The sequence below is a fragment of the Babylonia areolata genome, chromosome 18 (assembly GCF_041734735.1).
Source record: "Babylonia areolata isolate BAREFJ2019XMU chromosome 18, ASM4173473v1, whole genome shotgun sequence".
Classification (NCBI taxonomy): domain Eukaryota; kingdom Metazoa; phylum Mollusca; class Gastropoda; order Neogastropoda; family Buccinidae; genus Babylonia; species Babylonia areolata.
In genome coordinates this window covers 49,021,900-49,049,840 of record NC_134893.1, presented here as the reverse complement: position 1 = coordinate 49,049,840, position 27,941 = coordinate 49,021,900, and the positions used below count along the sequence as shown (strand labels likewise).

General features: G+C 40.6%; 1 protein-coding gene across 4 annotated transcripts; it reads right to left on the bottom strand.

Moving 5' to 3' along the window:
• Positions 1-640: 640 nt before the first annotated feature.
• On the bottom strand, positions 641-26,226 carry LOC143292874 (ADP-ribosylation factor-binding protein GGA1-like). 4 transcript variants are annotated; one of them, XM_076603522.1, is made up of 18 exons: positions 26,099-26,166; positions 22,889-23,035; positions 22,297-22,457; positions 20,433-20,531; positions 18,568-18,726; positions 17,997-18,062; positions 17,632-17,712; positions 15,570-15,704; positions 11,125-11,209; positions 10,442-10,549; positions 9,921-10,031; positions 9,099-9,166; positions 6,694-6,937; positions 5,821-5,962; positions 4,477-4,817; positions 3,805-3,968; positions 2,972-3,082; positions 641-2,688 (listed from the first exon to the last, which is right to left on the bottom strand). In XM_076603522.1, exons 2-18 carry the CDS (start codon positions 22,992-22,994, stop codon positions 2,596-2,598), a joined length of 2,274 nt encoding a protein of 757 aa, XP_076459637.1. In that variant the 5' UTR covers positions 22,995-23,035; positions 26,099-26,166; the 3' UTR covers positions 641-2,595. The 4 variants fall into 4 exon arrangements, with proteins under 4 accessions (XP_076459637.1, XP_076459636.1, XP_076459635.1 ...); XM_076603521.1 differs by having other exon boundaries at positions 3,805-3,971; positions 6,694-6,934; positions 26,099-26,165; XM_076603520.1 differs by having other exon boundaries at positions 3,805-3,971; positions 26,099-26,164.
• Positions 26,227-27,941: the final 1,715 nt, after the last annotated feature.

The following is a 27,941-nucleotide window of genomic DNA, read 5'->3' as shown; positions in this document are numbered from 1 at the left end:
TTTTTTTTTTTTAAAACATGCTTTGGCTTTACTGTTAAGCAGCAGTTGTAAAACATGGGTAAGTCCACACACACATGACCCTTCCTTCTATATACCGGAACCAAAGCCAGGCACTGAAACACTATGCCCATGCCTGGCAGTAAATGTACCAAACACTCTGCACACAAAAAAAGGTTTTCCTTATACTGATCATTTTGTTTTCGTATCAATTTTGCTCCCAATACTTTTGTCTACGTTGTTCAATCCGGAACACTATTAAGGCAAAAACAAGTGTAATATTGATACTAACTAAGCAGCTTTCTATTGCAATAAAGCTCAGGGCCTAACACCATAAACCACACCAGACGCCACTGAAACACTGCAATTCTGGAGCCCCTTTGTGTCTCAGCTGCTTTCCTTTACTTCTGAATATGTTTGTCAAATGTTTTACCACAACCTTCAGAAACAAGGGCTGGGAGTGAGGGCAAGCTCCTAGCTGTTTGACTAAGACTGGTCCTGTTTCACCAGGAATGGTAACACTGACTGTCAATAATCAACAACCAAGGTAATTACAGGAACACTGCTGTTAGACCAAGAAACATGAATCAACTTTGAAATTGACATCTGTTGGTTAACAAAAGGTCATCTTATGATAAAAGTACTTTATGGCAAAAAGAAAAAAACAAACACAAAAAACATTCAGTGGCATTCTCATTTCCTCACACAAAGAAAAATGAACTGTGAATTACAGGATGGACTCGTACCCTTATCACCGGAAGAATGCCATGGCACACATGAACTTTTAATCCCATCCATTCCCCAACTACATGTCTACCACACATTCTGTGGACCAGCACAACAAAAAGCTCCTGTACCAATCTGGATATGGCCCTGTTCGGTTAGCTAGACTATAAGCAACAATGACAAACGTCAAGCTCCTGTCCTGTAAAAATTTGAAAGTCACACTACAACATAAATCGCTGACTTTTAAACAAGTCTGATTGGCCACACAAAGCACTCTTTCTGTATCAGCTAACAGGTCTGACTGAGAACACAAATATTACAAGGCAACAATAACAAAAATGGATTCTTTATTTGGTTTAAGAACGTTCACACCAGGTATGCAGAGGAAGTAAGTGTGGTATGATTTATCTCATACAAAGAATGGTATGAGTTAAGCTTGAGGGTGCTTTCATTTTTCTTGTATCCAAAGCAATCACTTACTTTGAATTTCAAGATACACAAAATAAAAGTCACTCTCAATGAAATTATGTACATACAAGAAGGCAGAACATCTTCTTCACAGTAACAGCCAGTGGAAAGAAAACTATTTCAACAGAAAAGAGAAATGAGGCTGGGAAATAAGAATCACTGTTTTCATGTGTTTGTTATACTGAACCAACTTTTTACCATGTAGGGGATGTGAGAAATCTGTTTGCATTAACCAACATTTGTGTTTAAAAAAATACTAAGAAAATTAAGAATGCAGGAATGAAAAAATTGTGCAAACCATATTGCGTTATCTATATATGTCTGAAATTCATTTTGATTCAACTGCCTATATATACAACAACAACAACAAAATGGGTGCTACATCAAATACAAATAAAGATTTCTCCATTTTATGTTTGCTTTAAAATTTATCTTCTTTGTTGTACTGAGTATGTATCTCAATAACATAATTCACCCTATGTTAACTGTTAAAATAATGTGAGACAGAAGAAGGTAGGTGAACAGAAAAATCAACAGAAAATAGCTAAACAACAGATGTAAAAATACAAAAGAAGACATAGAAAAAAAAGTAACAAAAAAAGTAATTAATAGCATGCCAAACAGAAACTTCCTAAAGAAAACCCAAAAAACTCAGAAACATACATGCTATTTGCAAAGTCTCTCCACAACATCACTCTCCAAGTACTGGCAATCATCCACACAAGAGTCAATCCTTGTGCATACAAAAAACAAAAAACAAAAAAAACAACAAAAAACAACAACAACAAAAAACATACCCTAGTATCTCATCTGATGTCAATATTAATTTGGTGGGCAATACATAAAACAAGATACCAAATGATATATGCTTATCACTACAGATACCAAATGATATATGCTTATCATTACAATCTATAAATGATTCTCTTTCAATCCCCAGTCTGTTATCTGATGTAAGTATGTAACAGCAATGGCACAACAGGTCTACCATAAAACAGGATCTGATCATGCATATCACAGCTTCTCTTGCACAATTCCTCACTGTCCGTCTGAACTAAACATACATCATTTCAACTGCATCTTTAAAAATTTGTGTGTATATGTGATAGGGAGAAAATGTGTGCAAATACATTTCTGTCATTAATGTGTGCTTACATATGTGTAAATATGTGTGAATGCATTTACCTGCATGTCCACACGCATGTGTGTGTGTGTGTGTGTGTGACAGAGAAAGAGAGTGTGTGCACACAAGTGTGCATGTATGTGCGTTGTTGAGAGCATATGTGTGTACAATATCATTTATGTCTGCATCCAACAATCACACTAACAGTTTGTTCCCTTGTCTCACTTGCTGTCCTGCTAATCTGTGGAAATGTGGCCACATGAAGTGGAGAGGTCTGCCAGCTACTGCACAGGGAAGTCTTCTACATCACCCCCATCAGACACTGGCTCCTCACCAAGGATGTATGAGATCTTGAACTTCAAGCGAATCTTCTCCTGTGCAACAAGTGTACAAATGTTGATCATTGTGTCACAATTTTTACATCATGTAATATTGCTTCCCTTTACACACACACAGAGACACACACACAGAGACACACACACACAGATACACACACACACACCATACACAACCAAAACAGATTCATTACATATGATTCACTTAAGGTATAGACTGCAAGTTAAAAATAAAAAATTTTAAAAAAAACGCCGAAAACCCCCCAGTACATCCGATAAACTGACATCCAATGCACAGCCAACTCCATCCACCATCCCTCACCTTATGGGGGTTAGCTATCAGCATGACTTGGGTGATGGCCATGGGGGGAACAATGGGGTTGAAGGCAGGGAGGGCCAAGGCTGACGGAGGCTGCAGCTTTATTTTCATCACCTGCAGGTGGGCACAGTGGGACAGTAAATAATGGAGCATACAATCAATCTTTGAGGCAGTACTCTAGGAGTTCATCATTAATTCCTTCTAAGTGGTTATAAAAGATAATACGTACATACACAGCACTAAATCTTGTGCAGAAACAAGTGTTTTAACACCCAACTTTCACATGCATGTATGACTGAGAAACAAATGGATCAAAGACAGAATTTACAAATACATGAAGACAGAACGTAGGAAGGCACACTATCGGGTTATAAATGGGTTATAAATGTGTGAGGTTGTGGGTGTACGGGTGGTAGAAGGACCGACAGGCTGTTTGCCTGTTGGTTACATTACTGCCTGACTGGTTCTTTGATATGCTACGTTGAATGTGGTGTGTTGTTGTTTGTGTGTGTGTGTGTATGCATGTGTATATGTGTGTGAGAGAGAGAGAGAGAAACAATTCCAACAAAAACACAGGTTCTCACTCTGGGCACTGTAGCCTTGAAGACAAGGGATTTGACATGAGGGCATGTCAACAAACGGATTTGTGTGTGTGTGTGTGTGTGTGTGTGTGAGTGTGTGTGTGTGTGTGTGTGTGTGCATGTGCACGCGCGCGTCCACATACACGTGTGCATGCATATGAGTGCATACCTGCCTGCATGTATCTGCATGCGTGTGCATGCCTGCCTGCATATATCTGCATGTGAAACAATTCCAAACACAACACAGGCTCTGACCCTGGGCACTGCAGCCTGGAAGATGAGGGATTTGATGGGCTTCACATTGGTGCTGAGGGTGGAGAGCACCATGACCAACACATCGGGCCTGGGCCGGTTCTTGCTAAAGTGGATCATGGATTTCAGGCTGTTCTTGTCGTACACCGTCATTGGGGGCACGTCCCCTGCTGCACAGAGGGTCAATGACTGTATAAAGCACCTGAATGTGCTCAGGCACATAAACACACTGGCACACAAGCATGTACACGAACACATACACACTCCCTTCCACCTTCCCTACCCCTCTTTTTTGTGTATGTGTATATCTAATATCACATAGTCGAAAAGATGTAAAATTGAGGACTACTATACATATGCGCACACATACACACACAAGCACACACATTTATATACAAAAATTCAGTGAATAAAAACTGGTTTTTTTTGTTTTAGACATTAACTCCCTAACCAGTGTTCTATACATGTTCACCTTGTTAACATTATTGTGACAAAAATTAAACTTTGAAAATGTTTACATCAATCTTTGTCAATTTGTTGACATACATCTTCCTTTTACTTTTATTTTCTTAAGTGAAAAAACAGATTTTCATACAACATCACATCATGGGCTGTATGTTTGACCTTCTCCAAACTAATACCAATGAAACACAAATCAAATCAATGAGAACTCACCAGGTGTTATACTTTCCAGAGGCACAAATATGTCAGTCAAAGGCAGCAAGTCCTGAGAGGAGGAGACAGGAGCAATTAGCGGTGCAGCAGAGTTCACAGAACTGTCACTGGACAAGGCCATCGACGACACCGGCAACGATGGACCCACAGTGTGTGTGCCGCCACCTCCACCAGACACAAGCACAGAGTTCTGCTGATCACAACTAACAGGCGATGGCTGCAGCGGTGCGTCTAGGATGGAAAGTGAGGGAAGCGGGGCTTGCGGCTGTAGTGGCTGTGCCTCTTGGCACGGTGCTGTCTTTGCTGCCGCCAACTGGTTCATGGTCAGCTTGGGAGGAGGGCTGTCACAAAATGCGGTCAAAATTCTGCCTTGTTGAAGCAAAATGAGCACTATAATGTGGAGAATTTGGGAGGTTTTTTTTTTTTTATCAACAAGCAAATGGTTATGTCAAAACTGTGGCTCATGATACAAAATACAAAACAAAACAGAACATTCTTAGACAATAGAAAAAATAGTATGCAGACTCCCAGTTTCTTTTTGCACACATTTGCAGTGGAGTGAAACACATCTTCAAATGCATAAAAGGGAATGCACAAACAAACGAATTATTAGGGATGCTGCTTTTACTGACAAAGCAACCACTCAGCTGGGCAAATGTAGCTCGTGTAAGACCTTCACAGTGAGTTAGAACACAGCAGACTTTATACATGTTATAACACATTTTAAAATCTAAATTTTAAGAGAAATTATTTCTCATTGAAATTCAGAGCAATTTCCCATGACATGACAAATTTCAATGCTCCAGGCATGCACCTATGTAATTTCCATACAAAGCAGAATAAAGTATGATTTCAGCTAAAATAACTGAATGAATGACTGCATATTAATCAAGTGACTTTGTAAGGTAGAGTACAAATGTTTACTGAAAAGAAATAAATGTAACAGTGAAATGACTGTGGAAAGATTTATTGCTTCGATACAATTTTCTGTGCTCTTTCCTGAAGGGTATTGTTATCATAATTCAAATGTGTAACAAGAAGTGATTTTTTCCCCCTTTTTTCAGCCACAACTGGTTTTGACAGACAAAGCATTTCCACAAAGTCTACCACACACACACAACACACAACTACATACAAACATACAGACAACTGAAACAGAATTATTTCACAGACTCACTTTGCTTTCACATGAGAACCAAAAATGGTTTTACCTCAATGCGGTGTGGTGTACGAATGGAAGTTTGTGCATGCAATATGTGCTTTACAAGCCTGTATGCTATAAGCATAGAGACGCATCACTGAATTATTCAAACCCAACCACAAGAAGATTCCATGTACACTTACCCTGCAGGAGGACGAACAAAATCCTTGGTTCGGTTCTTCTCCAACAAGGACTGACCAAGAGCATCCAGGTCAGCCATGGCTGCAGGAGCAGCAGCTGCAGCTGAGAATGTCGCCACTGTGGCTGCTGAGGCTGAGGTGGAAGCTGTCCACAATACCACAGACACACACACTGAGTGAAATGAAGCAATACATGCAGAAAAAAAGGAAAAAGATAGGGCAGTAAAGTTTAATAGCTGAATGAAATGAGCGATGGAAAGAAATGAACAAGTTGGGATGAAGACATGCAGAGAGACACAAACCATGAAGGCGGAGCCCAACAAAAAGACACTGCCAATCAAACCATCTTCTTTTTTGTGCTCTGTGGACTTAACTCCCATCACCTCTAATGTCGAGGAGTGGGCATGTGCATGCATCACCATTATTACACCAACATTCAGGCAGCCAAATCTGGTTTTCAGCAACAAGATTATTGGGTATATTTGTTTCCCTAAACCACTGAGTGCTGATATGTATTACAGGATCTTTAAAATATCCACATAATCTTCTGCTTGTATATATACTAGGTTAAAGGATACAAAAGTAGTGAAGGCACTGACAGGTCTGCTGATATACTGACTTGAGAGATAAAATAAAATAAAAAAAATCTCCACCCTTTAATCCACCAGCAATCACATCCTGGATCGAATCCAGGATTCTCCCATTGAATGTCCAATCCTTAAACTGCTCAGCTATTTCATCTCAACAGTCAAGCTACAGGGACAGCTCAAAAATAAAATTCAAATGACAACAAACTCTATCTGCACCGCTAATCATCACATAACATTAACTCTTCAAGTCCACAACACACTACCTTCACAGCTGACCTCTACTCACCAGAGAAAACTGAAGGCTGCGTCAAAGAGGCGTTGATCTCCTGGGACGCTGCATAGTAACGACTCTGAGAAGGGGCAGGAGCAGTAGCAGACAGCATGCCGCTGGCATTACTCTGCGCCAGGAAGGTGGTGGGAACCCCAGTCCCTGTCTGTCTGTTCTGGGCTGGCAGGAACCCTTCCGCACCAGGGGCTCCCATGGCCGCCTGAACCAGGCTCATCCGTCCTGCCTGCTGTTGCTGCTGCTGCTTCAAGGAGCCAAAATGAAGAATGTGATATGGCTATTCTCCTGACAAACATAATGAAAGGCTTGTTTGTAATACAGAACACACATGTGCATGTGTGTACATTTTAGGTTTATAGCACAGATTGTACATGCACACCGATATTCATTTCATTTTCAATACATCCACTGTGAGATGTATGGAATGGTTAGAAAAATTACAGAGTTTTGCGACTTTAAACACCATGTGGCGCTTGTAATTTCCTCTTGACCTTACAATGAACACAGATTATACAAACGGGCATAAAAATATTTCTTGAATACACTATTTATAAACAAGAGTTTGAGGGAGGAAGAAAACAAATGAACACTAAGAGCACACAGAATCCACAAAATAGTTCACTTTCTCTGACAAGATAACAAACAAGAGGCAAAGCCTTCATAGCTTATGTGTGCTTTCTATGCCTATACAATGACTTTCTGATTTCGACAGATCATTAAAAAACCCTCCAAACACATTTTCGGGTGTATTGTACACTATAATATTCTGACAAGTCCTTTTTTTCATGAATTATGTTTGGTAGACATAAAATGATCATGTCTTTGTGAGTGAAATCAGCGTGACCTTGGGTGTGTACAATACTTAGGTAACTGGCTGAAATATCAATGTCAATTCAAACCTCTCTTAGCTCAAAATCTTCGGCACAAATGCCAAAAACCATAGCAAGTCATTGTTGGAATCCATGAAAATACTTAGCTCTCAAAGTAATTATGGGAGTTTTGCACTGACCAGAAACTGACACCTTAAAAAATATCTTTGAATATGAAAGCACAGTTCAAGCAAAATGTAACTGTCGGCTTCGAAGCTAACATTATAGGCAAAATGAAAGACAAGATGCCGATTATGAGGTCATTCATGGACAGACATTATACAGCAAGTGATAAAGACAATACACAAATCATCCTCAATATAATTGAGGGGGACTTCTTTGCTTCCTTTCATAATATGTTATCATGAACAATCACACATGCTTTCTACTGAACATTCATTAAATCTTAAAGAAAATTATTTCCCACAGTATATTCAGATTAACGTCCGATTGCTAAGCAGAATGTTAGACATTTGAGGTGTGTGTGTCAATGTTATTTCAATACTGAGCAAAGGAAATGTCTATCTAAATAAAGATAAAATGACTGTTATTAATCAGTGTATCAATATGTCACATAAATGTATAAAGAAGTTATAAAGAAGTTACAAAGAATGAATAGGAAACAAAAATGTAACAGTAATATGACTGCAGAAGTATTCAATTTTTTTCTGTGTCCTTCCCAGAAGTGCAATGTCATTTTGATTTAACAGTGTGGAAAGAAGTGACTTTTTCCTATTTTGAAACCAAATCTGATGTAAAAAAAACAAGGTATTATCAGAGAAAATCAATACGTTAAAGTTTACCACACACACACATACACACAAATGAAACACCATGTTATTACTCACATTGCATGTAAGCATACACATGAGCCAAAAATGAACAGCATTTCAATTATGAGATATCCTTACCTGATTTGCTACAATCAGACTCTCAAGGTTAATGATCTTCCTTACTGGACTTCCTTCCTGCAAACACCTAAGATTAGAGAATTTCCTTAAGTGATTTGCTGCAGACTCCCAAGGTTAGGGAATTTTCTTACCATATTTGCTCTAAACAGACTCCCAAGGTTTGAGAATTTCCTTAACTGATTTGCTGCAAACAGACTCCCAAGGTTAGAGAATTTCCTTACCTGATTTGCTGCAAACAGACTCCCAAGGTTAGAGAATTTCCTTACCTGATTTGCTGCAAACAGACTCCCAAGGTTAGAGAATTTCCTTACCTGATATGCTGCAAACAGACTCCCAAGGTTAGAGAATTTCCTTGCATGATTTGCTGCAAACAGACTCCCAAGGTTGGGGAATTTTCTTACCATATTTGCTGCAGACAGACTCCCAAGGTCAGGGAATTTTCTTACCTGATTTGCTGCAAACAGACTCCCAAGGTTAGAGAATTTCCTTACCTGATTTGCTGCAAACAGACTCCCAAGTTAGAGAATTTCCTTACCTGATTTGCTGCAAACAGACTCCCAAAGTTAGAGAATTCCCTTACTTGATTTGCTGCAAAAAGACTCCCAAGGTTACAGAAATTTCTTACCTGATTTGCTGCAAACAGACTCCCAAGGTTAGGGAATGGGGAGGCAGCAGGTGGGGAATCAGAAAGGCCTGAAACAACAGTAAACTTACAGATGTCACATATCTGTACAAGTCTCTGAATGTAACATAATTGCAGTCACATGTAATGCTTTCATGAATGAAACAGCCAGAGGAGAACTGAGGAGACAGTTGGAGAAAGAGACAGACATGGCAAGGCTAAACAACAGTAATCTGTATTTCACAAGCTCAAAAGTAGCTTTTTTTCAAATTGCCTCAGTTGATCTTCAGCCTTCAGAACAAAATAATGTTTATCATTTTATACAGTTTTTTTGTGCATGTGTGTGTGTGTGTGTGTGCGTGTGTGCGCATGCTAGTGTGTGCACAAGTGCATGGCTATGGACAAGTCCCTGTAACAGTACACCTGTGAGTGCACTTGTGCGTGTCTCCATCTTTCTTTATTAGTCTATATTAACCCCCTCAAGTATTCTGACAACAGTATTAATTTCGGAGTTCATCTGTATGCATGTGTCTGTTTACTAATGCATAAACCTCTCCACAGATGGACACTGTACTAATATATACTGTTGGTGCATCGACTTGTCATAGTTTGTAATGTTTCTCACTTACTTGGACCAACCTGAATGTTTTGATGGAAGGGTAATGTACAGCAAGGTATTCTTATAGGAACTATCTTACTGTAAAGTGCTCAGAGCAAAACTTGATTAAGCGCTAAATAATTAAATTTATCATTATCATTATACATAACAGGTCATGCCACTGGACACAAGCTAAGGGTTGAAATACATCAGTCACTGTATCCTACCTAAGTTCTGGAATTCTGACTGCAGCACTGACGAGGCCCCAGATCCTGACTGAGAAGATGAGTGAATCTGTTGTCCTTGGGAATCAAACCTGAGATCCAGCAGAGACGAGTCTGTTTTGGATGGAAAAAAAAAGTTAAATGTGATAGAAGTCCCATTTCTGCAAATAAGTAGTGGAATTTACTTGAAAACACATACACACACGCAAACAACTTCCATCTGTTGTGACCTCTGTCTATCTGTCTGTCTCCCTATTTTTTTTTACAAATACTTCTGAGCCACATTATAGGACAGAGTACTGTGATGAACTTGAAAACACAAGCACAACCAAACACACCAAGCACACACACATATCCACTCATACACACATCAAACACACACATGAACTCATTCACACATGCACATGCACTCATTCACACACACACACACAAAGCACACACACATATTTCATTTTGATTTTCTAAATAAATACCAGTATCAAACCAGCTTTTCACCCTGACACAAGTCACAGGACTAAATTTACCTTTGACAGCACCCTCTGCTTGTCCATTCTCCTCCACACTCCCCTCTATTTTCTTCATGTACAGCAACATGGCTTTCGTCACCTCATCATTCACAGCAAGGATTTCATCTGAAAATCGGCAATACTGACACAAATGATGAGTCTACAGGCAAATATATACTGATGCTAATGATGTTTCTGTGGGCACTCTGTGAGTATCAAGTAGTGTTCAAGTAATATTGATGCTAACGATGAGTCCACAGACACACTGTGAATATCAAATGGCAATCAAGACTGATGCTAAAGATGAGTCTATGGGAGTTCTGTAAGTATCAGATAGCAAGTAATACTGGTGATAATAATGATTCCATGGGCATTCTGTATCGAGCAGAATTCAAGTAATACTGATGATTCTGTATTCTGAAAGAATCAAGTAACATTCAAGTGTTACTGATGATTCTGAAGGCTTTCTGTGTGTCCTGAGTAACATTCAAGAAACGCATGTAAATCTCACAATTGATGCTGATGAGAGTGATGAGTGTCAAAGGTGATTAATCTGTAAATATCAGTAATCTCTCATCACAGAGGAAAAAAGTGGCCAGTGTTTGAAGGGATATTTCTGAAGAATATCTCAGTTTTACTATTCAGTGCCCAACCACACAAAGCTAAGACAAACAAACAAACAAAGAGCACCCAACACCTACTCATGGCATCTGTTTCCTGTTCCTCTGTTTCCCCAGCCAGTTTAAACAGTTGGGGGCGCTTTTTTGCCAAGTCTTCATAAAGCCCCTGTCATCATACAGAGAAATAAACAAGTAAATGAGTTATTCTATTTTCATCATAATTTAAAAAAATATATATATGTGTGTGTGTGTGTGTGTGTGTGTGTGTGTGCGTGTGTGTGTGTGTGTGTGTGTGTGTAAACATATACTTATCTATATCTTTTTATCTATATATATCTACATCTGTATGCATATATATATGTGTCACTCTCAAGAGATACCAGCACTCAAAGCTTCACCAATTGCTGCTGCTTGGGGAAAATTGTCATCTGCTCAAAGTTATCTGTTTTCCTTGAGGCCCAACACTCGGCTTATATCACAGATTGACATAAGTTTACATCTGGGCCAACAGCAAAGTGAGAGCTGTATTATCAATGGTTTCTCCAGTCAATGGGAAACCATTTACTAAGCAGCTTAGTCTTTTGTGAAGGACTATGACTCTCAAACTAGGATGCAAAATTGCACTGGCTCTTAGTGCTGCAGCCTTGTGGGCTAGTTGGCCTTTGGGAACCATCCCAACGCCGACTGTCCTAAAACCCTCTTGGCCCAGAGAGTGGGGATGTAACTTGGGCAAGACACTCTCCACTATAATCAAATTCTAGCCCAGATAGTCGGAGCAGCAGTTGCCTCCTCTGCTGTTCTGATGGTCATAGTCAGACACGACTGATATATATATATGTTTTCCTCAGAAGAGTGAACAAAGCCAATCTAAATTACCTCCCCCTCTGGTTTATGCACTGTGGGCTATATGTTTTTAAAGCTCAAGTTACTCAACATTGTGGCCATAGACCTGGGCTGCCCAGTCTAACTCTAATCTTCCTGGCTGGATGGAGCCATTATCTTGCCTAAGTAGCTGAGAGGGGTCGTCAGCCTGTTTTGTTGAGTGAAACAGCTGTCAGGAAATATACTTTGATAAGCTGACACTCCTATTCAAAACAAGGCTGGGGGGGTTGCTCTCGTAATGTAGATGGTTGCAAATAGCTTTTTGGACGCTTCATCTGGAGACATCAGCTAGGTCAGTCGTACAGAAGTGGCCTGTTTGATGCCACACATAAACCGCTTCTTTGAAGCCATGTTCCAACTGTTTCGATGCTTGCTTGAGCAGTGTAGCGAGAGTAAATCTAAGTTCTAATTGTCAGAGTAAGGAGATGAAGAAGAAATTAATGCTACATTTAAAACAGAGAAATTAGCAGTGTTAAACTGATATGCAGGTACCTTTGCTGTCAGGTCACTGGGTTTGTTTGATCTACAGAAGACAGCGTTGACTGCAAGTGAGAATTAAATAACCCTATTCAGTGGTTCTGTCGTCTCAGAGAAAACCTCCTCCACACCTCCTGTGGCTGTGTCTTGTGTGAAGACTGGGGAAGGTTCAAGTTCATTGTTCAGCAGAGAGCATTTTCTCAGGAAAGCCTGGCAGGTTTCAACACTAATATCTCTATTCCAATAGGCAACAATGACTGACTGACAAATGAATGTGTTAGTGAATGGAGTGCTGAAATAATGTATTTGTTTCATGTGTGTATCACTGTCAGTGTTTGTACTTTGAGGTAATATGATCATTCCTTGTTGTCAAGGGATGTGTTTGAAATAAAGTGTACACATTGTGAAAAAATGTGCAGCTGCATTTTTGACAGTGTGTTATTTCACTCTGTGTGTGTGACATATGTAGATCTATCTCAGTAACAGTTGTGCAGTGTGTGCAGGGGATAATTTTTATGTGCAGGATTATTACTGTGCATGTTGTGATAGATGATCAGCTGAGTACAATAAAGGAAATTTTCTATCTAAAATTACGTTCAAGTAACATACTTACCGTGACCCACTAGTGCGGACTCCGGCAGGGGTCTGACATTCCTGTCCTGTGCAAACTGCTATCCGCCTATGCGGAGAAAACGAAAGTAGCTACAGCTGATAACCTCCCGGAAGTAGGTAACCTCCCCTGTGCCCCCCTGGCTAGCGCCCTCTTTTGACGGCAATATGCCAGAGCCAGTGCAGCATGCAGGGAGAACAGGAAGCAGGGAGGATGGGAGGGTCTTAGATTTGGGTCACGGTAAGTATGTTACTTAAACGTAATTTTAGATAGAAAATTTCCTTTTAATTACACATACTTAACCGTGACCCACTAGTGCAGAACAGCGCGACAAGGTGGGGGGCTCACCTGTTCTACTGTCTGTGTGCTGCGATGGCCTGTTGTGCAACTACCACAGAAGCGATGCCTCTTGAGCCATCATCCCGCAGGCGTGCGACGTCTCTCAGGTAGAAGGTGGCAGGGTTTTTCCAGTAGGCAGCATCCATGATGTCTTGCAGCTGTGCTGAGTGGGCTAAGGCAAGAGAAGAGGACCATGCTCTGACTTCATCTGCTCTGGCTGAGGAGGCATCAAGTCTCAATCCTGCGTCTGCATACGCGCCTTTAATCGCATTGACTATTCATTGATACAGAGATGTCTTGCTAATGTCACGCGGATGGTCCAGGTTCCAGCTAATGAAGAGGCGTCGTTTGGACGATTGGAAGGGACGTGACCTTTTGAGGTATACGCGCAGGGCCCTGACTGGGCAGAGGAATCTGTCCTTGTCGTCATGGGCCAGTATAGAAGAGAGAGGTTTGATGAAAAGAATGGGAGAGGGTGTGCTGGGAGTTTGATTTCTGGCAAGAAATTCAGGGAGGAATCTAAGTGAGATAGATCCATCCGGCTCAAAGGCTATATCTTGTGTGATGCCACTGAGGGCATGAACCTCACTACACCGCCTGCCTGAGGCTAGTGAGATGAGAAAGAGTGTCTTCATGGAGAGTAGCTTGAAAAGAGCTATAGCAAGGGGTTCAAAGGGGGCCTTGAGGAGGTATTGTAGGACCAGAAAAAGGTCCCATGAAGGGGTCCGAAAGGATTTACGTGCGTGACTGAGGGAGGCCCGTCGGACCAGTGTCCTGAGCAGGGGTCATCTGAGAAAGAGGGCCCGCCCAGTTGCCGGAGAGTGGAGCTGCTTGCAGCACGGTGGACATGTACTGCAGAGGCAGAGAGGCCTTTGGAGGAGGAGAGGAAGGCAAGGAAGTTGGCGAGATCCATATTGGATGGGTGCGTGGGAATGACTGAGTGGGTTGAGCACCAGGAGAGCCAGCGGTTCCAGTGTGCAGAGTAAACACCTTGAGTGCCTTTGCAATGTGACCTGCAGACAAGGTCAGCTGTGTCATCGGAGGTGCCTAGTGCTGACAGAGATTCCCACACAGTAGCCAGGTGTGTAGGTTGAGGACCTCTGGGTTTCCGTGGGGAATGCCTGAGCAGGGCTGGACCAGAGAGTGTCTGCCGATGTGAAGGCGGAGTGGGGGAACGTGAGTGAGGTGGAGCAGGTTGGGGAACCATGACTGTGCTGGCCAGTGTGGTGCAATGAGAACCATGGTGGCACTCTCCAGCCTTGCCTTTCTGAGGACTTTTCCCATGATGGGAAGTGGAGGGAAGGCGTACCCCGAAAGGTTGGACCAGCTGATTGATAGGGCGTCTATGGCCCAGGCCTGTGGGTCTGGGACTGGGGAGACGTATGTTGGAATGCAGAAGTTGAATATTGTGGCAAAGAGATCCACATGTGGTTTGTGCCAAAGGTCCCATATCGGTTGAAGTGTTGAGTGTGACAGGGTCCACTCTGTTTGGAGTAAGGTGTGGGATCTGCTGAGGTAATCTGCGAGAATGTTCAGCTTGCCTGGGACATGTCGTGCTGTCAGGCAGATGTTGTGCTCTTGACACCAGAGGAGGACTGTCTCCGCACGCAGGGATAGCTGGTGTGAGTGTGCCCCCCCCATTTCATGGTTGATCAAACACTGTAATTTGTGAATTGCAGAGACTGAGCCCTTGTACGGGAAGAGGAGCAGTACAGCCAGTACCTGTCCCTGCTGTCCACAGATTCTACAATTTTTTCTCTTCTATCTATGTCAGTTATTGGTATCTGTTTTTTCAACAACTAAACTTGAGAGCAATGATGAACTGAACTTTCATCTTATTTTATTTTATTTAGTTTGTGTGTGTGTGTGTGTGTGTGTGTGCGCGCGTGTGTTTGTGTGTGTGTGTGTGTGTGTGTGTGTGTGTGTGTGTGCATTAATAAGTTACCATTACCTATCATCACCATTATTCTTATAAAAGTTGTTATTATCCAAAAAGAACTTTAAAAGTTCCTGTGACCAATACGCATATCTTCGTAAATGCCTTCTTGCACCATGCGAAACATCACTGAACCACTTCTCCCACTGTGAAACAGCAGCTCTCATTCACTCCTCAACTTCAAATGTATCTAACTGGGATCTATCCAAGGATGCACACACCACATTAATAATCAAACTGTCCTCAAGCATTGAATCAGTACCTCTCCATCTCAGCTCTCACCTTCATGGCTTCAAACTGGGACCTGTCAGAGGATGGATTGTACTGTTTCACCATCTTTGTCAGCTGCTTCCCCAGGTTGTTGATGGTTTCCAGCTCCCTGATTCTCCTAGATCGCTTTTCTGATTTCTCTGTGTCCTGCAAAACAGTTTCAGTTTCAGGGGGTGTCGAGGCAAGTGGACTGGTCCATATATGCTACACCTCTGCTGAAAAAAAAAAGAAAAAAAAAAGAGCGATGATGCCTGACCTTTGCGTAACATGTTGATCAGGCCTTGAGCAAAACAAAAGAAGAAAAAAAACAACTTTAATGATCAGAGAATTTGATGCTTTGATCTCTGATCATTACAGGGTGGGGTTTTTTTCTTCTTTATTTTCAGCTCCCTGCTTATCTCATCATCTGACAGTGCATGCAGTCATTTCTGCCAAAGACATTTCCCATCCCTGACAATTGTGGTCTGACTGGTATGACTGCAGCTAAAGTCATTTACCAGCAAGACAGAAAGTTAACATACAATTACGCAGTGTTTGTGGAGTTGTAATTAAGTGTTTCAAGACAAACAAAATAAATACACCAGGTTCCAGTTTGGTCTCTGATGTCAGCAGGCCACGCTTATCTCTGCGATGTATATCTTGCTACAACATAGTGGTTGTGATATGCTGAAGGCTTTAGTTAATGTTTGTCAGTAAGAGCAGTGAGTGAGTGTCTTTTCTGTTTGTACTGTGTTCCTACTGACAACATCTGTGTAGAACCAGTACATGTTACTGCCTGGGTACTCCCCACCTTTGAGTCTCTGCCTATTGTGTATAACATCTGCGCTGCTGTGAAAGCTGCATGTGGCAGAGGATTTGGGGGGGGGGGGGGGGGGGGGGGGGGCTCAGCAGATTGCTGACGGGGAGGAGAGATAGAGAAATTTTATACAAAACTATATAAAAAAAAAACCCACATATTCTTAGAAAGAGGAAGAAACATAAGAGATCATTTCTTGAGCAACAAAGATTATACAGTACTTACAGAAGAAGAAAAAGACCTTTGTCACAAGAAATAATTCAGGATGAGCCAACAAGAGCCTCACTCTTTTAAAACAAAGACTGCGCCTGATACTGATGGCCTCAAACCTGCATTTTATAAAACGTCCTGGGACAAACTAAAAATGCCATTCCTGTTGTATATTACAGAAGCCATTAATTAACCCCTTGTCTGCCAGGAAAAAAACAGTAGAACATGGTGTTTTAAGTCATAAATCAATATCCAGAACAATCAGCCAAAAACAGAGAAAATGATGTACCACTAAAGATCAAAAGTGTGAATTTTCAGCCTTCCAGTTCCAGAGTTATTTCCCTTCTTTTGATGGTATCATCAGTGACATCACTACGCCCACTACTTTATGGGCATGGCAGTCAATGATTTAAGGTAGGAGAATTACCTTTCTAAATGAAAAAAATGTAACATTGTAACATTAATTCATAAAGGCAAGGATATGGACAAAAATAACATCACAAATCAAAGACCTATTAATCTTGCAAATACAGACTGTAAACTCTTCGCACAAGCGCTGGCCATGAGACTCCAGAATGTCATCTTATCAATTGTAAATTGAGACCAAGTAGGTTTCAAGAAGGACAGAAATAAACAGGCATCAGAAAACCCCATAGTCCAATCCTCTGGAGTCAGAGGTCCAGGGGCCGCTCAGAAACACCAGTGATTTGAATTAGAAATAACAGATTCAAGGAACTGACCTGACCCCTCACGTGTAACAAAAGCAACAACTCGAAAATGAAACAATTTGCAAATGATACAACATTAACTCTAACAAGTGAGCAAGACAGACAATGTAACACAGTCTGAAGAATAGGTAAGAGATAACACAAAAATAAGACAAAAACTGTGTTGGAACATGGTCATGTCATAGTGGAACAGACTGGGATCTAACCAGTTCAGGCAGAGACCATACTAAAATAAAAAGACTACAGACAGACAGCACCACAGACTCTGATATAATGATCAACCAATATAATTAAATACTGACACAATGATAATGTAATTCATTTCTCAAGTACCACTTACCTCTTTCACCAGTTCCTTAATCAGTTTGTTTGCAGCCTTCAGATCCTCAGCCTTTTTGCTCTTCAGCAAGCGGTTAAGTTCCTGAAAAAACATTTTGAAACTATATCTTGCAGGTGTTCAGGTTTTTGGAGTCAGTCATTGGTCATAGATGCATAAAAACTTAACCCATAAATATGGTAGCAAGCCAGTCACTTGACTTCTTAATTTTTTGAAAGTCTAACTGCTTGGATACTACACTGTCACTTTTGATTTTCACTTTTTTTTTTCTTAGCCCAAGATACTAATTAAAAAGGAAATTTTCTATCTAAAATTATGTTTAAATAACAAAATTCTGAAGCAGATGAGAGTACATCTTTAAGGCTTACCTTGGCTCTTTCTTCATCTTCAAAATCAGCTGTTCTAGGCTTTGGTGGAGGAAAGAGTTCAAAAGTCTGAAATATAAATAAAAAAGAAATGTAGAGAATTCAGATATCAGCACCATTTCTAATCTCTTGTAAATATATATTGTTGATTCTGCATGTGATGTTAAATATTCTAAAAAAAGAAATGGAAAAAAAAGCATAAAAAACCCAAAATTTAAACAACTCACAAAATGTCTCAAAGCTAAATGACCAATACGATATCAATGGGTAAATGCAAAACCCATAAAGTCTGTATATCTACCTCTGTGTGTGTGTGTGTGTGTGTGTAAGCGCGTGCGCATGCATGTGTCTGTGTGAGACAAGGAAACTTTGAGGTTATACAAAGAAAGGCTGTGACAGAGGACGAGGAAAACCCCTGCACCAATTTTACATAAAACGCAAACATATAAGTACATGGGAATAAGTGTTTTAAAATGTACTTTATTATTATTATTAAGTACATGAGTACACTTACATAAGTATTTTAAATAAATTCCATACCAACTAACCCATACACTTAACTTTGAAACCCCACCTTATCCATGTATGTGGGATCCTCCTTGATGATGTGCTGATCTTTCAACATTTTGTAGGCATCAGCTATCTTGGTCTCATGGGGTAAGCCCTTGTGCCAGCTGTACAGTAGTTCAATGCATCGTTTCTTCACACGTTCTGTCATCCTGTTCCCCAAGAACTGCAATTCCATGTGAATCAAAATGTTTTGATATACAGAGAAAACAGATGCTGATGCAAAAAGATAAATAAATAAATAAACAAGATGTATGTAGTTCTGTACAGTATTACATTGTACAGATATTACATTTCATAGTCATACTTGTTTAATGTACACGGAAAAGATACACTGATGCAAAAATACAAGATGGTATCTGTTTGTTTGCAGTATTTTGTTGTACAGGTACTATATTTCACTGTCATAAACACTTCCATGTAAAATTCAGGCTGCACTCTCCAAACTGAAACTGTGCCACTATGGTCTGTCTGCTTACATCTATTTATTGATACAACCCTTTTTTCTTTTCTTTTTTCTTCTTCTTTTGTATGAGAACGTTTAGAGTGGAAATTCTTTTTCTGCCATACATATTTTTTTATGTTCACTAAAAATGCATCCTATTTCACCTGAATTATTCTTCTATGTGCAGAATTTTTGCTAGTATGAATAAATAAGCAAGGCTTAACAGGGTCTCCCTGATTAAAGCCTCTTTCTATCCCAAACCATTTTGTACAATATCAACAGCTGCTTTTACATTTTGTAGAATGTTTCAACCCAGTGACAGATATTGTGATTAAACCTATATGCCTTCAAAACCTTTATCATGAAATATCTATTTCCCAATGAAATTAGGGATGTTTCCCCCAATTTATTTGTTTTCCATAAATCCAGTCTGATCGTCATTAATTATTGATGGTAAAATAATATATATATATATATATATAAAAAACACATAAAAGACACAAGTGCATGCTGCAAATACATTTTGGTACACAAATTTGCTCCCAAGTGAGAATGTGGTCTATGTTGTGTTGTGTTGTGTTGTGTTGTGTTGTGTGTGTGTGTGTGTGTGTGTGTGTGTGTGTGTGTATGCGTGTGTGTTATTTGTGATACTGACAGCCTTTCTTTATTCAGTGCAGGTAAAATGTACAGTCACACACAAAATGTATAAAAGATAGAAGAGAGAGAAAAAAAAAATATATATACATATATACATGTTTTCATACGTGTGTGCGTGTGCGTGTGCGTGTGTATAACCATGTCATGTACCAATGAGTGTGACGGACAAAATATAATTTCAATTACAAACTTTGGGGGAGTGGTTTGGCCTGATTGGGGTGCCAGGTACAACAATAAGTTGTTTTCCCTGACCCATTGGTTTTGTGCTGAACCGGTCAAATGACCAATGGTGTCCTGAACCAATCCTAAACCACACACACACGTATAAACACCCCACAACTACACACTTCTTCTCCCTCAACTATGTGAAGGGTCATTGGGATGCCGCAAAGAAGAACTGTTCACCAGGTCTGTAAGGTGTGTGTCAAAGCCTGGGTCTCTGCAAATGGTTTTCCTGTCCATTCTGCAACGTTGTCAGTCCATCGTTTTTTTTCTATCTCCCCCTCTGTATCACTCCCTCAACAGTTCCTTGGAGGACTGATTTAGCAATGCCACTGGATCTTGTTGTGTGGCCATACCAGAGCAGAACATACTCATATACAGGAATGATTTGCTGTTGAGAAAATAAATCAATAACATTTACCTTGACACCATCTAACTGAAGGATCACATCCACTTTCAAACAAACATTCTGAACCAATGATAAAGCCATTCATGTTCAAATGCAAAGAAAGCTACTGCAACATGTAACAATGGCAGTTCATCATTACCTTTGGAGACAGGATTTTAATGATTTCATTTAGAAATCTGAATTTTCCAATTTCTTTATGGAAAGGCACACCACACTGTTTTACACAGGATTCGATTGTCTGCAACAACAAATAAGAAAGCAGAAAGGGCACTGATTAGCTCACACTACAGATACAATCATGCATACAAATAAAAACCTTTTGTAGCAAGCTTGTTTACTGGAGAAGAAAAGAAATTGCAACAAAGTAACACAAAGAGAATTGGTGCAAAAAGTCAAATTCTTAATACCAGATATACAGCCATGTGAGTGAAGCTTATAGAAACACTGTATATATCTATGTTACTCAATGCTTCCTTTTATGCTGTGACTGAATTATGTATTCAGAATATTGAAACAAATAAAACCTAATAACATAGAAATTCACATCAGTTGGTGATTCTATGAAAGCAACTTGTTCATGCTAATTTACACCGAAGACACACTAACCTTCCCTGTGTCTGGCAGATTTTTTTAATATTTTATTATTATTATTAATTTTTTTTTTATAGGTTATCAGAACACTGCTAAATTCAAATCTGCATCCAATACCAAACTGAAATTTGCTATAATTTTTGCTAATACCTGCACAGTAATTTGGATCAAATCAGTACGTTCTGATTTTGGTGGCATTATGGTTGTTGTTCCTGTTCCTGTTCCTTTCACGTATGATCTTATGTGTCTTAGTCTTGCTAACAGTGATAGCTTGTCTCTGGTTTGAGTGTCCCAATCACAACAATATGCCACCGAATCTTTCAGATCTTCTCCATCTATACCATTCCTCTAGGTCACTGCGCTCAGTTGACACCTCTCTGCTGACAGTTCTTCGGTTCTCTTTTGAGACCTTTGGCAAAAATCTTTCTGTCTTTGCCCACACTGTCTGGAACTCCCTGTCTCTGTCCTCGGAAAAAAGCCAGTGTTTTTCAACTTTCAAAAAAATTCAGACACAACTATTTCAACTTCATCTAGCATAATGCAGGCAAATGTGTGCCTGTTTGTGTAAGGTGATGTTTTGTGGGGATTGGTGACGGTGTGGTCGTTTTTAATTTTGCACTTTAAAACATAGATTTTGTATTGTATTGTGATTTGTGTGAAAGTGGATGTGAATTTTCAGTATTGTGATATGGTTTTTGTGCATTGTGATATCCGGGAAATAGTTTTAAGTATTGTGACAGGGTTTTTATATATTGTGATAATGATACTATATTACATCATTTAGGCATATTCATGTGGTAAGTATGATGAGCATGTATAGTCTCTGACAACTGTGTGTGTGTGTGTGTGTGTGTGTGTGTGTGTGTGTGTGTGTGTGTGTGTGTGTGCATAAATTTGTGCTAGAGTGTTTGGCTGGCTGACTGTAAGGGGTTATGCATGTAAAGTTTTCATTTTAATGTTTAAATTCATATTTTCAACGTCAGTACTTACACTGTACAGTGCAACTGAGCATGTTTACAAGAAAAGGTGCCGGATAAATTAAATTGTCATTTTCATCATCATTATTTTTATCATTATTATCATTGTATAATCCTGGCTTTAAGAGGTTTAGATAATCTGTTCATTCTGACATGAAGGCCTGCCATAGGGTAGAAATGGGTGACTAAATGAGACTTGAAGCTGACAGCCCCATCCTATTTCAGAATCAATCCACCCTGTAATTCTTTCCTCCTCATAAAAGCCACAACATACATGATTAAAGACTGACCTCATTCTTTTACTCACTCATGCTGTAATTCTTTCTGGGTTTCTTGCACCCTCTTGTACAGTAGAATCCCAGTTAAAATTAAACATAAAAGTCTTATTCACCCTTTCAATTACAGATCAAAGCTTCACACCAAAGTAAAACTCACACTCAAGGCACTAAGAGCTTCCCTCTCTGTAGGGGATTGAATTTTGTGTGCCAGCAGGCGCACTGCAATCTGGGGACCTTCCAGTTCTTTGTTGACCTGATCACAGAAGGCAGCAATGGCGTCCCAGTCGTCATCGTGTAGTGCTGGGCTGGTTGCTTTGTCTGAAACAAAAAACAAACAAAAAATCAATCACAAGGTCTTAAATGTCGACTGTTCACAGATTTTTTTAAATACATAACTATACCACTATGATATATATATGCTTTCCTATTTCAGTGTGTGTGTGTATGTGTGCATGTGCACGTGTGCTAGTCAGAGTTAGTATGTGTGCATATGTGTGTGTGTGTGTGTGTGTGTGTGTGTGTGCATGTATGTGTGTGCATGTGTGTGTATCTGTGTGTGTGTGTGTGTGTTTATTTTTTGTCTTTGTCATGTGTCTGTGTGTATGTGCACACACACACTCAAGGCAAAGGTAGGATAAATTCAATATATATAAATGCTTGCGTTGTTCAATATTATCAGTGACAAGTATTCAATGAGTTGTGTCAACAATCAGAACAGTTGAATTCTGTCCATTAATTCTTCCACTTACATCCTCCAGGTCCTGCAATTCCAAGTTGAGAATACTGAATCTTCACATTTGTCCAGCGTCCATATGCGCAGTTGTTCATAAGCACAAATACATGGGTAGTCATCATGAAAGATGCTGTGCCTTCAGATGGATGTCAGGAAACAGATACTGTGATAAAACAGAGTGGGCAAATGTGTTCTAGCGAAATATGTCTTCATGGTAGATCTTTGCCAGAGACAGCGTTTCTTGTTTGTCATTTGAGATTGTACACACTCTGAGCCAGATACTGGCTCATTGTCTTGAAATTCTCTGTGTCTCCCACATGCACTAACACTTTTGAAAACACACAGTGACACCCACACACACACACACAAACGTAACACACACACACACACAACAAACAAAAAACAAACATTGTATTATGTTTCGCCCATTTAACACATCATATGGGTTATTGCTGTTTGTGTTTTATTTTTTAGAATGAAATTGTCTGACACTTTACAACATGGAAGTGGCAGTGGCTTTGTCAGTTTGTGTAAGCGCAGCTGATTCTTGGTACAAGTTTTGATCGTTTAGTCTGCAATGTTCATCTGCTTGTTGTCCAACATCACAGAATGATAGTAAAGTGAAACTGCAGTCGCATTTATTCTGTAGGAGTATTAAAGAAATCTCCGAGTGGCCCTTTGGGGTCCCGACTTGGTGAGCGAAACTCATTGCGTGTGGATGCGTGGTATCACTCTCTGCAAGCTGAGTTGTGTACGCTGTGCAAGTGCTTTTTGCTTTTGCTCTCTGTTGGTTTCGATATTCATAAAAAGTTTCCCATTCGACCCTGCTCTCGGGTATTTATTTGGATAACCGTTTTGTGAGTCTTTGACAGTCTCTGACGATGGCTACTACTTTTTCGACCGTCAATCCTGTCTTTTTGAAAACAAAGACATTCCAGATGTGGACAACAATTGGCTGACAGTTCTTGAGATTTGTCTGGCGGCAGAACGAGTGTCGGGTCAAGGATCCGTCTTGGGTGCACAGAATATCAGGAGTCTGTGGCGGATCTACCCTGCGACAAAGAAGGCATGAACGGGAATCCTCGTCAGAGGACTCGGGTTGAGGGACATCTGTATCCAGGTAGCACATACTAACCCTTTCATCCTTCGCACAGATACATGTGAGGAAAAACCCACTACAAAAGTTTGCCTTGACAACATTCTGATCTCAGTCACAGACTCTGAGATCGAACATGCTCTGGCGCAGATAGGATGCGAATTAAGATCGTCATCAAACTGGAAAGGGCCAGGAATTCAAACAACAAACTAACTAGATTTGTCACTTGCCGTCGATTTGTTTATATTTCTGTACCCCCTTCTTCTCTTGAAAAAACGCTAAAAGTTAACATTTTTTCAGCCACTGTGTACCACAAGGAACAGAAATCTGTTTAAAAAAAACTGTGATCTATTCAAGATGTTTGAAAGATGATCATGTTTCAGAATGCACGAACGACGTGGTGTGTCGAGAGTGTAAACAGCCAGGACAAAAGAGAGGTGATGCCACTTGTCAATTCAAAGACAAACAAACAGACAAACATGCAGACAAACAAACGAAACAAAATCCCCAACACTTCAATCATAACAAAGAGTCAAGTGAAGGGCATAAAAAAGTCTGACTGCCTGGGTTCTTTCAAAACAGGATTTCAAACACAAGAGGAAAAAACTTTGAACCCACTTGGGAGAGAAGTTGTGTACTTCGACTCGTAGTCTTCAAAGCAACTGAAGATAGCAGCAGTCACAAGTGCAGTTTTCTGGCTGTTGAATAATATTCACATATTTGTGGAACCTACTACTAAGTGTGCTAGTAATTGTGCAGATCATGTTGGCAGGAGGCGCACATTGGCCGATCAGTCTACTCTGCTTTCTTATCTGGAACAGGCCACACACAGCAGGTCTCAGACCCCCAAGTGTGAGGGACCAGGGAGGGAAGCAGCCCAGACAAGATGACACGAGGTCAGCCAGCCCCGTGATGGCTGAGGATGGCAGGGATTCTGAGTCTGTGCCATCTGACCATTGGCACTAACTTCAGCCCGTGTCAATGTCTCCCACACCCCACACCCCTTCGGTAACGGACCAGCTTTCACTGAAAGGACAGTGAGATTGAATTGTGATTTGTGCTTGACTGATGTTGGATTGATGTTTACATTTTGTTATTCACTTATTGTTTGTGCTGGTAACAAAAAAATGATTTTAAGCGCTTATAGTTTTTAGAGGCGTTTGATTGGCTGAGAGCGGGTGGGCCCGTCTTTTCACTGTTAGCCGCGCGAAATTTGGCCAAGCAGAGCAAACCAATAGGCCTAGTTTGCATCAGTTTGACATGGTACAGTATATGACACCAAAAAATGATTCATTTGAATTTCCCTTTTTTGTATATATAAAAAAAAAAGTTTTCTTGACAACGCTTGGGAATAATGCTTAGAATTTGCATGCATGAATACTCTATAGACTTTTTTGCAGCATTGTTTATTGTAATGTATTACACACACACACACACACACACACACACACACTTGAGCAACCAAAAATTCTGACATCTCCGTAAGGGTACTTAAATAATCATTGAATTTGTTCATGAAACGAGAATATTCAAATGTGAACACTTACCATAATACAGTTTTATGTATACTCTGGCCCTCAGATTTGAACTTCGTCTCTGATAAATATTGATATCAATCAGTCGGTTTGTATATGGCGCGCGCGCGCGCACACACACACACACACACACACATTCTGACATTGTGAAATGACAATGCGAAAAGGAAGTCGCTGAAAGCACGACAAACAGTACACTTTAGAACGAACCCATTATCTTTATTGGCGTGACTGAAAAAAAAAACACAACTGATTTTTTCTTCTTGTGTTTAGTTTGCAGGGTGAATTGTTCTCCACGGACGAGGAACTCAAAAGCCTCTATTGTGAAGTCTAGTCTGTTAAACTCGCGCAGATCGAAACATGCGGAATGTCTTGTGTAACAATCGAACACACAGACACACACACAGACACACACACACACAACTATAAAAAAAAAATTATGTCAACTTCAACTCTGGTCGCGACTGTTTTCGTTAATGATCAGACCAAGCACCCACCAACATAAATACATGCCCGTATGAAGGGCAAATACCAGATTACATGGACAAAGATATAAAATCAAAATAACAACTAATGAATATAATAATCAACTTACTCAGGAGAAGCTCGAGTGTAAAGTTTTCTTCCGCCATGTTGAGTCATGGGATTATCTCGTGAGAATTGATGTTGACGTTATTACGTCCCTTTACACCTGTTGCTTTTCCATGCATCAGCCGTTTCCTGTGTCATTCAGTCAGGCTTCAGTCACGCGCGCGCATACGCACACACACGGTTTGTACGGCACACACACACACACACAAACCGTCCCGGCACACATACATCGTCCCGGCACACACACTGACTCACACACACACACACACACACACACATGCAGATGTGTACATACGCTCACACCGCCATCATCATCGCACCCACAGACTTGACGATTGGCAAACGCATAGATATTGACGAACTCGGCGCCGTGCGCACTGCACAAATGCGTATACACGCATGCTGACTCGGACATCTGCATGTGACGCTCGCACACACACCACATCAACGCATACCGTGAACCTACACTGATATGTACTGACAAAAGTGCATGTGCATGCACTTAATTACGTCGTTCAAAAACCTGCGCACCCAGACATGCAAAAAGACCCCGGCGTGGCCCTCTCACACGTATACCTATCATCCACGCGCGCACACACATTGCCAACCCAAACACACATATAATAGCAATGTTGTATTGACATACAAACGCTACGCCGGGCTGGCGCACACTTCCACTGACCGTGACATTCCCACACCGGCCCAACTGAACGTGACGGCACCCACACGGACATACACACACGCGCGTCATGCCGTGCGCTCAGTCGCAGAACGCCGGTTACGTGCAGTGCATGAAGACACCACGCTCACGCACACTGACGCACATACGCTCAACACTGATACACTGTCCGTCTCAGTTCGGCCCAACAACTTGGAATTCTCTGCCTATTGCTCTCAGACAAACAACTAGTCTATCAACCTTTAAAGCAAATCTTAAAACTTATCTCTTAAAACAACAACAACAACAACAAAAAACCAACAACAAAAAAACTTGTAATAACTCAAATAATGTGGCTGTCCCAGGCTCAAGGCAATGCGAGTGCCGCGTGTAATGTGTGACTGAGTAGAGAGAATGGGTGTGTGTCAGCCGTGTGTGTGTGTGTGTGTGTGTGTGTGTGTTGGGGTGTAACAGTTGTAGTATTGAGAGTATGTTACGTTGTCAGTGGGTGTGGGTTTTGTGCACTGTTAGTGTTTTTATACTAATGATTCTGTTTTATGTTAGTTTTTACTACCTTTTATGCGGTGCTTTCTTGTTTCACTTTAGGTACTGGATTGTAAAGCTCTCAGAGTTTGCTCATGCCTGAATCAGTATAGCCCAATATAAAAATAGAATATTATTATTATTATTATTATTGTTATCATGACACCGTGCAGACACACATCGTCGCGCGCGGACACATGCAGTACCGTACACAGGCATCCAGACTAGACAGACTGGCGGGCACGCGGCACACAACTACTGCGTGCAAACACATACCTGCACGTCCTGACTACACACGCACACAAAGACACTCAGTCACACATACGCGCTCATACACATGCTGTCAAAACTCGTGGCATTTTCAGGTGGATGTCCTTTTTTTTCTTTTGTTTTTGTTGTTGTCAAGATTGTTTTGTGTGGGTCTGTCCTCATTAGCCCACCTTACGATGCCGTTGAACAGTTAAGTGTGTGTCTTCCGGTTTCAATGTTTGTTGTTGTTTTTTTACACGTTGGGCCGGGTTTGCTTTTGTGTTATTATTCAAGTCAGTGTCACTGATCGGCCCAGCCAATGACAGCTTTCAAGTTATGATCCGTGTTTATGTTGTGTGGGTGTAAGTGGGTCAGGTAGGTGTGTGTGTGGGGGGGG

What these genes read in the sequence shown, in the direction of transcription:
- LOC143292874 (XM_076603520.1), bottom strand. Translation starts at nt 22,994, where the DNA reads ATGATGACTACCCATGTATTTGTGCTTATGAACAACTGCGCATATGGA. An exon ending in GTCAGAATTCCAGAACTTAG is followed by an intron (nt 9,167 to 9,920) that starts GTAGGATACAGT and finishes CTGTTGTTTCAG; the next exon opens with GCCTTTCTGATTCCCCACCT. An exon ending in GTCTGTTTGCAGCAAATCAG is followed by an intron (nt 6,938 to 9,098) that starts GTAAGAAATTTC and finishes GGCTCCTTGAAG; the next exon opens with CAGCAGCAGCAACAGCAGGC.